Here is an 11,862-nt window from a genome sequence, read left to right as displayed (position 1 = left end):
AAATCCCAATAGGTGTGGGGTTTTATCACAAAAGGCTCGGTGATATTAGTAGTGGAACCAGTCATTATATATTTTATTTTATTTAGTCAAGTTTCCGATGTGAGACTTATGGTGGTGTGATTGTTTTCTCCTTCTTTTGCTATAGCCATTGAATTGACTAATTTGAGAATGAAATTGAAGGGAAGCACCAGCTATCCAATTGGGATGGTACTGATCATAGTAGAAAGGATGATAAAGGCATTGGAGTGGAAGAGCCTCTCAAGTTTCTCTTCGGAAGACTAGCTAGAGGTTTGATTTACTTGCTTTCTAATACAGCATAAGTCTAACCAGCTGTTACAAAAAGGGGTTGACAGATCCAACACATGATTGCTGATTTTGTTTGTGTTAAGTCATGTAAGATTATGAAGATTAATGAATATGCATACTGCAGGGGAAGATTGAATACATCTCGAAACAACCGGATTTTCTTGCCACTCTGACCTTTACTCTGAAGTGTGTCTGGCTAATAAACCAGTTATAATTGGCAAGAATGCCTTAACAGTTTACATACCATCCAATCAAGCCCAAGATGAACACAAGGTTCAGCCATATGCAAGGAAAGAGGATCAGACTGCAATGAAGGCTGTGACTCGAGTGAAAATACTACATGGAAACACTAGTATTCCACCAGCTTGCAATTTTACTCACAAAGTCCCAGCTGTGGTTTTTTCCTCTTGGGACTTCAAAGGAAATCTAGTTCATGAGTTCAATGAATCCATCGTCCCCTTGTTCATCATGTCCCGGCATTTTCAATCCCACCTTCAGTTTGTCAGAACCAATTTGAAGTGTTGGTGGGTTAGCAAGTACGAACGCATTCTATCAACATTGTCCAGTTATGATGTTTATAAATCCAGTTGAGAATGCAAGTGTTCAGTGCTATCCTGGAGCTGTCATAGGGTCAAGTATATATATCATGACAACTTAGCTCTAAATTCTACAGAAATTCCTGGAGGTTAATGTTCGGGTTTAAGCAGTTCCTAAGAGAATCATACATGCTGAAAATGAAGGATGTATCGGATCAGATGAATAAAAAACCAGCGCTAGTTCTCATATCTCGTCGCAAAACAAGGAAGTTTTTGAATGAAGATAAAATGGTGGAATGATGGAACAATTAGACTTTCAAGTCATCGCTGCAAAGCCTACCCACCCAGACATCAAATTTGGACATGTTTTCCGGATTGGTGAACTTGTGTAGTGTCATGGTTGGAGCTCATGGTGCTGGCCTTAAAAATGCACTCTTCTTACCAGCCACGGCATGCTGGTGCAAGTGGTACCACTGGGGCTAGATTGGCCTTCAGAAAACTATTATGGTGGACCGGCGAGTGAAATGGGATTGTGTTATTTGGAGTACAAGATTAAACCAGAGGATAGTTCACGCATTATTATTGTCTATGGCCATGTGTATATTCTTGAAGGGCTATCAGGCTGCCAGGGCTGTGTATGTTGATGGGCAGAATCTCAAGGTTAATTTGGTGAGGTTCAGGGAAATGCTTATTGAAGCTATGAAACCTCTTGGAGGCTCCACCCCTTGAAATTGAAACCCTTACTTCGCAATTTGTATAAAATGTTAATAACATTTATTGTATATGTAGTTTACTGCTACAAATTGAATTAGACACAGCTTGATCAACATGAGCTCTTATGAATTAGCTATTTGGGATTCCCAGATTCAGATAAAGACCGAAAGAAAAGAAGAAAATGGAGACTAATGGGATACAAAGAATCAAATAAAAACATACACGAATTAACAACTACCAAAACCGGTCCAGGTCATCTGTAAACTACGGGCACAAATTGTGACCAGATGTTACAGGCTCAAATTCTAAGCAAGCATGGGCATGAAAGACAATAACTTCCCACAATCTGTGACTATTCTTGCAGGGCTGTTACATTTTTAAAGCTAGAAAAAGCAGATTAAAAAGCCATCACCAGGAGAAAAGCCAGCCTTCTCTAATTTCATTCCTTTAAGAGCTATCAGGCTTGGGTCATGCCAACAAGTTTCAGGCAATAGAAAGGGCGGTGGAGGTTTGCGCTCATGTATTACTGTCTGGCTACTCATATCATAGTCAATAAGTATTATTGTTTTAGTAATACCGTCTCGGTAAACATGATTAATAGCCAATTGCAGTACACCAGACTTAGGTATGCCAATGGCATGAACAATTTTGTCCTTCCATTCCGGGCGGTCCTTTAAAAATGTCAACGGAACGATGATCTTGTTTTGACTCCATTTGTGCTCCTTGAAGTCCTCTAACACCAAGACATTAAGGTTCTCCTCTGTTATATTGCGAACAGCTAGACAGTGATTCCAAGTTAAAACCGAAACTTCATTCAAGTCTGCAAAAAATCCCCGGGGCACAGTATTAGTGGTGAAACGTTCACTCCAGATCTCAAGAGATTGAATTTCCATGTACAAATCTTTCCCGTCTGAAATAAGTTGAGTGAAATGGCCAAGCCCTTCAGCCTTGTAAGCTGCTGGCCAATATTTTTGTTTCAGCGCCTGCTTGCCATGTTGCTTTAGTAAGTCTTGGTTTGGGTGTTTGAGGGGTCTCCATTGCTCATCCTTTCCAACTGTTAGAACTTCAAAACCGACTTCTTCTCCGTCTTCACCATGAACACATACCACTTTACACTCATGAGTGAATGAATTAAATGCAATGTCGATTTCGTCCGTGCCCTCATGCGCATCAGGCAAGTAAAGCACTTGATGGGTTACAGGATTTCTGATTCTGTAGACTCGAGAATTTTTTAGGCTCGTCTCCAGTAACAAGCCTCCCGACAAATGGTAAAGAAACTTGAAGTTTTCGTCATAAAGAATTTTTCCTGGGCCTGACATACGTGGAAGTATCAGACGACTGGCTCGGCCGCTATGTTTGGCAATAAACTGGTGGTCTTGAGTCAACAACAAACGCCATTGCTTGCACACGCACCTGAATCTTAGCAAAGACTGGACAGGCAACCAGCTCAAAATCTCACTGATAATATCAAAAGGAAGCTTTGGTACTTTTATGGGATCCACTCTCCCTTCCACCATCTGCATGCTGTGGGTTCAGACAAAAGAGATGAGCAGAGAAACTTTATTTGGTTCTGAATTGGATGGATGAGTAGAGAAAATCTCTAATATTTGGGTTTGATTGATAACTCGAATTGAAATTTACATGTCTATGGTAGTGCTTTTATAGGCATTAGTCTTATCCAAGTAGAGTTAGGAAAAACATAAAACAGGAAAGTAAAATACAACAAAGGGAAAGTAAATCTAATATCTTGTTTGGCTAGGTAGCACCAGGAAATTAAACATAAAAATAATTGGAAACTAGGAAAACCATCAAAAAGAGTAACAACCCAAACTTCCATCATTAGTCCACAACACTTTGGGGAAAATAAACCTAAAAATAACAGGAAACTAGGAAAACCATCAAAAAGACTAATAACACTTAAACTTCCGGATTTTGTCCTACATGAGTCCCCAACACTTTGAGAGAACTCGTCCTCCTCTAGAGCTAAATTCGATCCTCATCGCCATGTCAGCCACTTCAACTCTTTGAAATTCCCATAACAGGCATGATCATTAAGCTTCCTATTTATTTATTTAGTTAATAATATATGCGGATCACGCGGCACCGTATGAGTGGGTATACATGGCATATTTACTGTCATGTCAGTGGTTAACAGATTTATTAACGGCAAGACTGACGGTAGGTATGAAAGTGGTAGGAAAATTAACTTTGTGTATGCGACTGAGACAAAAAAATAATAAAAAAATTCATGTACTAAAGGCTAAAACTCGATAAACTTCAGGGTAGTAAAGTGAAAATTACCTTATTTTTTACGGTTACAACATATCCAAGAAATAATAGCTTATTAGTTTGAAAGCTGCAGTTGTTCATATTAATGAATAATCAATTTTCTTGCAATATTTCCATAGAGCAATTGGGTCATTAATTCCCATTGGTTTTCCAAAGAGCAATATTTGCAATAATTTATTAATTAATCTGAGGCTAAGTCTTTAACTATTTGTTATGGAGGCGCACTTGGATCATTTGAGACAAATTTTGAAAGTATATATATTGCTCTTTGCAAGGGAAAATCAAGTCTTCCAGAGAGCAAAAACCAGTTGCCATTGTTCGTCCCCCCCAAAAAAAAAACAGTTGCCATTGTTTGGGCTTATGCCACAATTTGCCACAATTTTCAGATACCCATCGATCCCATGTTGCCGAAACATTAAGGGTCTATTTGGGAGTGCTTCTGGAAAGGCTAAAAGCTTTTTCTAACAACTAAAAGCGCTTCTGACAGCGTTTGGCACAAAAGTTTAGAAGCTCTTCTGGGTCCTGCTATGTGCTTCTTCAGGAAGCACTCCTAAGTGCTTTTTCAGGAAACACTTGGATTTTTTTTATGAAAATTCAAGATTTTTATAATAAAAACGCTTTTGTTAGAAGCGCTTATGAGCAGAAGTACTTCCTAGATAAGCATTCCCAAAAGAGCCCTAAACATGACAATGGAGCCATAGTGAAAAACTACCATATAGCAACAGTCCCTTCACTACTTACACTAAGACCCCCCTGAAACAAACAATGCGTTCAACTTATTGTATCATTTTGTGGGCAGGTAAAGAAAATTCAGGTAGAGGGCAGGGAAGCAGGCTCCAAATTATTAATAAAAAATAAATTCAAAAGGAAAAAGGAAAACTGAGACTAATTAGATACAAGACTGAAACACACAAAGATATAGAAAACAAGCAATTAATTATCATCCCACCCAATAATAATGCCAACATCTCAAATAGGTCCAGACCATCTGTAAAACCAGAACAAATGTTTACAGGTTCAAATCCTAAGCATGAGCACAATAATTTCCTATAATATGCGGCTGATCTTCCGAAGGGATGTTGCATCTACTGGTAGAAGCATTTGGTCCTAATTAATCCGACCAAATAAGAAAATTTTCCTTCAACCTGCATTCAAATGCTGCAGGCAACCTTCCCTGTTTTCATTCCCTTAAGAGCTATCAGGCTTGGCTTAACCAAACAGAAGTTGATTCCCAGGCGAATATTTACCTTCTCAATTGTCTCCCTCTTCAGATCATAGTGAATAAATCTGTCCTTAAAATGAAAATTAAGGCCATCAGAATGAGCATTGATAACAAAAAATGGATCCTTCAGCAGTGTGATGTGATCCTCTGAAAATGTCACCCGGACCGTCTTTTTACTCCATTTGTGCTGCTTGTAGTCCTCCAACACCAGCACGGTAAGTTTTTCCTCTCCTATATCAGCAACAGCTACACAGTCATTCCAATAGAAAACCAAACTGTCCCACCAATTTACATAAAATCCCCGGGGCACGGTATTAGTAATGAAACATTCACTCAAGATATCAAGAGAGTGAATTTTCAGGTTCCAATCTTGCCCATCTCCAGTAACCTGGACAAAGTGACCACGCCCCTCACACTTAAAAGATGATCCTCTATAAATTTGTAGCGCTGGTTTGCCACGATGTTTCAGCAAATCTGTGTTTGGATGTTTCATTGGTCTCCATTGCTCATCCTTCCCAATAGTTAACACCTCAAAACCAACTTCACTGTCTTTGCCATAAAAACATACCAGTTTACACTCATGAGTGGATGGGTTCAAAGCAAAGTCCATATTCCTGGTACCCTCATGTGCATTAGGCAAGTAAAGTACCTGATGGGTTGCAGGATTTCTAATTCGGAAAACTTGAGAATTAGTAAGACTCTTCTCTAGAACCAAGCCAGCGCAAAACGCTGCCATTCCGAAGCTTTTGTCGAAAATAACGGTTAACTTGTTAGCTTCATGTTTGCATACATATCTGAGTCGCAGAAGACAGGTCCGCTCCATATGTTTGGCTATGAACTTGCGGTCATGAACAATCAAAAAGTACCAGTTTTTGCAGACACGCTTGAATCTTACTAGAGAATCTATAGGCAGCCAGGTCAAAATCTCTGTGATAATATCAAAGGGAAGCTTCTTTGATGCTTTTACAGGATCAGCTCTCCTCATCATGATGATTTTCTTTCTTTGGTAGCAACGCACCATCTTCATGCCCTTTCCATAATATACTAGAAATTAAGATTTAGTAGAGTCCTCCATGGTTTCGTGTTACTTAATTATTTAATTCCTACTTTATCACTTGTATAGTTGAGGATAAGTACATCCTCTGTCTCTGTTCCGATAACCCCTCGAGTTGACAATTTCTACCAATAAAAACGGTGTTCAATAAATAGAAATATAGCCGATATTACAAGGAAGAATATTAGAGAATGAAAAAAGCAGTTGATACCTTTAAATCAAATCATTTACAAACTAGAACTTTTAAATTAAATCATCATCTTATTAAACACTAACCCTCCGTTTGGATGAAGGAATTGAAAATCGCATATAATTCTAAAATGATAGAATTTAGATATTCATCGTTTAAAGTTAAGGCAATTAATTATTTTAGTGTTTGAATTTATGTATGTCGAAATTTATAATAAATAACATAAATTAAAATTTTGATTGGGAAACGAATTCCGGCGCAATAGCAATTGAAATTACACCACTTTTTGATGAAAATTAAACTCGAAAATATTTATCCTCAATTTCCAGGATTTTTTTGGTGTGTCATTTAATAATTTCGGTGCTAAGTTGCCAACAATAGAAAATTATGTGGTATTGGTGGTAGTATGGATGGTTCTGGGAATTCAGGAGAATGTGGTATTGGTGCTGGTATTGATGGTTCTGGGAATTATTTAAATAATAATAATTATGTGGTGTCTAACTGACTTAAGATTTATTTACGTACATTGAAAGAAAGCCCGAAGGAAACATGATATATTGCTATGACAAAATTGGGTTAGTTTTGCTTCGTGTACCAGAATTTATGAGAGCTCTCATCATTTAGTACTTAGACCTTTATATCTTATCCTTGAACAACAACAAAAAGACCTTTATATCTTATCATCTGCACAGTATGGTTTTTATAAAAATAAATAAATAAATCTTATTTGCACAGTAAGGTTTATCATAAAATGGATGTTTGGCCATTTAAACATGAAAATTATTAAGAGATTTTTTTTTTAAATGTCACCTGAACTTAGACCTCAGTTTTAATTTTTCACCTTAAAGAAAAATTTAAGAGAAATGTCACTTTATTTTTTTTTTTAAATCCATGATTTGTCATCTGATTTTAACACCATCCAATTTTCCAACAATTTTAAGGATATTTTAGTCTTTTCGTTAAATTTTCTGTCAAAATAATTTTAAAATATTTAAATATTAATTAAAAAACATAACTATTTGAATACAATTTAAAATAGATAAATAAGAGTTAACTTAATAAATAAATAAAATTTTTTAAAAAAACCTAGAACTAAAAAATCAAAAAACGAAAGACACCACCTCCAATCCCAATCGCCAGCCACAATTGTTCTCTCTTCTCTTTCTCCGTAGTAACAACACACCATCCCAACTCTAATGTACCTCAATCCTTAATATATATATATATATATATATATATATCTCTCTCTCTCTCTCCCTCTCACAAGAACAACCCCTACCCCCCACCATCCCTAGCCATTTACCCCATCCCAGCCAGTTGCTCACCCAGATTTTCCAACCCATCTCCACCCCAATCTCTACTCATCCGGTCGTCGCCTCACTCCCCTCTCTCCATGTCTCCCACTTTGGCCATGCCCCTCCTTCCCACCTCTCCGTTGCTGGATCCTTGCCTTCCCGACAACCCCCATCCCTATTTTTCAAGTATTTTTTCCTTTCTCTAATGTTTTTTGTTTTTTTTTTTTGGTTGTTGTCTGAGCCTTTCTCTAATGTTATGATTTACGTTAATGAGTTTTTAATATTTTTAGATTAATTCAGTTTTTTAATTAATTTCAAAAAGGTTTATAGGTTTCCAAAAGACAAAAACAGTTTATCATGTGTATTTAACACCAAGTAGTTGAATTGGATTAAAGCATGAAAATGATGAGACCATTAAAATTCTCAATTATCTCTAAATTAAGTGGATAAACGATAGACTTTTTGAAAGTCTAGTCATGGCCTTCCATCATGGTGGATTGTAGTGAATGAATTCCAACACTTGACAAAGAAAGCCTTCGAGGCCTAAGTTTCCCAGTTTAGTACCTCAATGTACTAAAGCTAACACTCTTTTACGTAAACGTTCCTAGTGAGGCCCTTACTAACTTACTATAATTAGTTAGCTTTTGAACATATAATAGAATGAATTGCAGTGAATTCTTCAATAGAATCATTTGCCCTAAATCTTCAGCCTCTCTACTGTTTACGCAGCTACCAAGCGTTCAACAAGTTAGTGAGCAAGTAGTATGTGGATTTTATTGTAACTTGCTAAATTTTTATTGTTGATTGCAGGATTCACTTCCTTTGGGTTATACCTAACATTCTCACCGAGAAAGAAAACCTCAAAAGTTCTTCTATAACTTAACTTCGTTTTATTTTTATTTTTTATATTAATAGTAATCTCTTACAGTTAGCATTTAATTTTCGAATTATAGCTCTTCCCCAGTTACCATTTTGGATTTCTGATTTTAGGGAAAGACCCAAAAGGAAAGAAGAAACTGAGACCAATGGATATATACAAAAATAAAAACAAATATATATAAACAAATGTGCAATTATTATTCCAGGCAATCTAAAACCTACGAGGACAAACCAAGTTTTACAGGTTCACTCATGCCCTGCCAAGTCTGGCTAAGGGAATTATACATATATATATATATATATAGGTAAATTGAAGAATACCTCCATCTCATCACCCTTAATAGGAATTACTTAGCAAAACAGTCAATTAATTTAAACAAAACACAGACGATAACTAGCAGTATTATTCCCCTCAAACAAAAAACCAAGAGACTTATTATCACCCTATAGGCCTTAGCCCCAAGTGTGTAGAGTAGTGAGGCAATATAACCCAACATGGAATCCGATTCCTTCGTCTTCATCATAGAATCAGATTTTTCGAGATCCAAAAGAGGCATAAATATCTACAAATGAAGAATAGCAAATAATAAAAATTTGGAGGTTATATATATAGATATAGTTCTTCCAAGCATTTAAAAATTTAACAGAAGTCTTCCAACTTCCATGCTAAAGAAGACCAGCTAATAGAAATACGCACCTTCATCAGCTTATCGAGATCATAATTCAAGTCAATGTAAACAGCAGCAGCCACGGATTCGACAACATCTGCAAGAACCTTGTAGCCTGGAGACCCCGTCATATCTTTTCCTTTAATTACTCCTTCAGTAAACTTTGCGACCTGGAATTATGAAATAAATTTAAAAAATTTCTCATAAAACCTAATGTGAAAGCAATTTACTAACAAGTAAAAATCTTTTAACCAAGTTTTAAACGAAAAAGCAAGGTTAGTCGAAATATAAGCACTCGCACACTGACGTACAAACAATTTTTTTATGTGTCATTTTTTTTTTTTGGGCTTTGGTTTCCCTTTCACTAAAAAAACAAACAAGAGAAATGTTAAAGATAGTTGTCCACACATGCATGAGTTGTTGTCATCCGTTCATGTTAAGAATTATTGGGGATGGGTGGTACTTCCTCACTTGCTAAACCTTGGCTCAAAAGAAATTGGCAAACTGTAGTGAAATTCTAATTTTGTTTTTTCAGAAGATAACTACTGTAGTTCAATTCTAAACATTGTCTCTTTCAATGAATTATGTCCTCAATTTACACGAATTAAAAATAATAATAATAATAATACTTGGCAAACATAAGTATCCAACTAAAATATACCCAACTAAATTCCACCTAAAATGTTTTGTTTTCTCTTTTCCCAAATAAAGCAAAGTCCCACACAGAAATCGCAAGAGAGACATGAAAAAGGAAAAGGAAAAGAAAAGACCTGATCATCAAGATCAGGTGTATTGTGGCGGACAAGGTAGTCATAAAGCCCAAGCCGAGCACCAATGCGGGCGAGGTAGGGGTTGCTAACGGTATCTTTGAGTCGGTTAGTGATTTCTTCTTCGTTGAACTTCCGGCTGTCACGAAATAAGTACTTTGTCACTGCGTGGTTGAGAGCGCTGTCGCCCAGGAGCTCCAGGCGTTGATACGAATTGGGCCGACAGGATGAGGGGTGGGTGAGAGCTTCTTCTAGAAGCGTCTTGTCCACGAAGTCGTAGCCTACGATTCTCTCCACGGCTGTCACCCGCTCTTTCATTTCCGGTGATGGCTGGAGTTGGTGGGTGAACAGCCTCATCTTGTCTCGTTGATGAATTCGTCCGGGTCGTGGTTTGATTTGAACTTTGATGGTGCATGCGTGTTGTGTCGATGTAAAACTAACTACTTGTGTAAGAATCAGAAACCTCATGGCAAAGTAAAAGGAAAGAGAATATTTTAAAGAAAAAGTTAAAAGAGAAGGAATAAAGGTAAACCTATGTAGCCCGAGGTTTGTCACGTTGGGATTGGCTGACCAAAACTCCGAATTTGTTCTCACTTGCATCCATTTTCAGTCGTAAAAAATAAAAATACTTTGATTAAGTGGGGGACAACAATGCAGTTTCATGATTTACAGAGAGATCTGTACGGATATGATGCCAAGTCGAGAAGAATTTGCATGACACGTGAGTAGCATTATTTCTATTTAATTATATTTAGTCATATGGAGTTCTTATGACTCCAAAAGGTTTCTTAGCCATATAGCCTCACAAACAGTAGAGGAAATGAAACTATAGATTGTGTATGTACGTATGAAAGGAAATGAAAGAAATGGGTCATGTGCACGTGATGAATTTTAACAGGAAAACTAATGAAAAACCAATATGGCTCTGCTTATTAACAAACAGAATTGACAACATAATTCTAACATCACTTAAAATCATGATAAGGTAAAGATTATATCATTAGGCCATTCCTCTTGTCTCACAAAGCTCATGCTACTTCTGTTTTGCATCTTCAATATGAAATGACCCATCCATTCCAACAATACCATCAAACGACCCATCATCGATTGCGACAACTTAAATAGAGCTTCTTCAAACGACCCATCACCATCAATATGAACTTGAGGCGCTGATACGACGCCCTTTCGGTGTAGAAGTCTCTTGTTCTTGAAATTGTAGCCTAGGATTTGCTCCATTAACACTGATTGTTTTCATTTCTGGTGATGTATGCTGGACCTTGCGATTCATGATGGGAATAAAAAAAAGAAAACAAACATATACACAGGTATGCAATTTTACCTCCAAGCAATCTAAAACCTATACGAGCACAAACCAAGTGTTTCAGGCTCAACTGCAGCAGGTAGAGGAACCTACCACATATACAATTAAGCACATATAATGGTGCAAGTGTGGAAGATTTTGGAAGAGAAAACTATAGATATTATAGAGAAAATGAGATTATCTTCTTATTCACTTATGCCTTGCCACGTCCGGCTAAGGGAATTTATACGGGTAAATTGAAGGAGACCTTCACCTCATGATGACCTTTAATAGGAATTACTTAGCAAAAGCTAACCAACTAATTCAACCAAAACACAGACAATAACTAGTGTAATAGTAACAGGTCGACATAAGCATGAAAAAACTAGTAGACGTATTCCTTTCAAACAAAAAACCAAGAGACTTATTATCACCCTATAGGCCTTAGCCCAAAGTGTGTAGAGTGAGGGAATATAACCCATCATGCAATCCCATTCTTTGGTCTTGATCATGCAATCGGATTCTTTGGTCTTGATCATACGATCAGCTTCATGATCAACACCAAAGAAGATTGCTCGGTGATGGATGCTGGACCTTGCGATTGTTTTCATCTCTTGTTCTTCTTTGGTGTTGATCATGTTA

General features: G+C 37.0%; 3 protein-coding genes and 1 pseudogene across 3 annotated transcripts; 1 reads left to right on the top strand and 3 right to left on the bottom strand.

Annotated features, from left to right (window-relative positions):
* LOC117625443 overlaps nucleotides 1-1,571 on the top strand; it is a 2,103-nt pseudogene extending 532 nt beyond the window's left edge.
* Nucleotides 1,572-1,939: 368 nt separating this feature from the next.
* Nucleotides 1,940-3,073, bottom strand: LOC117625442 (putative F-box protein At1g50870). The gene has a single exon (XM_034356995.1). It carries the CDS (start codon nucleotides 3,071-3,073, stop codon nucleotides 1,940-1,942), a length of 1,134 nt encoding a protein of 377 aa, XP_034212886.1.
* A 1,923-nt stretch (nucleotides 3,074-4,996) lies between these two features.
* On the bottom strand, nucleotides 4,997-6,055 carry LOC117625441 (F-box/kelch-repeat protein At4g19930-like). Its single transcript, XM_034356993.1, has one exon. It carries the CDS (start codon nucleotides 6,053-6,055, stop codon nucleotides 4,997-4,999), a length of 1,059 nt encoding a protein of 352 aa, XP_034212884.1.
* Nucleotides 6,056-8,664: 2,609 nt separating this feature from the next.
* Nucleotides 8,665-10,355, bottom strand: LOC117626129 (ribonuclease 3-like protein 2). The gene is made up of 3 exons (XM_034357782.1): nucleotides 9,924-10,355; nucleotides 9,183-9,323; nucleotides 8,665-9,048 (listed from the first exon to the last, which is right to left on the bottom strand). The coding sequence occupies exons 1-3, from the start codon at nucleotides 10,275-10,277 to the stop codon at nucleotides 8,833-8,835; spliced, it is 711 nt and encodes a 236-aa protein (XP_034213673.1). The 5' UTR covers nucleotides 10,278-10,355; the 3' UTR covers nucleotides 8,665-8,832.
* Between the last annotated feature and the right edge of the window lie 1,507 nt (nucleotides 10,356-11,862).

Source organism: Prunus dulcis, chromosome 4 (genome assembly GCF_902201215.1).
Source record: "Prunus dulcis chromosome 4, ALMONDv2, whole genome shotgun sequence".
Classification (NCBI taxonomy): Eukaryota; Viridiplantae; Streptophyta; class Magnoliopsida; order Rosales; family Rosaceae; genus Prunus; species Prunus dulcis.
The sequence above is the reverse complement of the archived record's forward strand: the minus strand, read 5'-3'. Positions and strand labels throughout refer to the sequence as shown.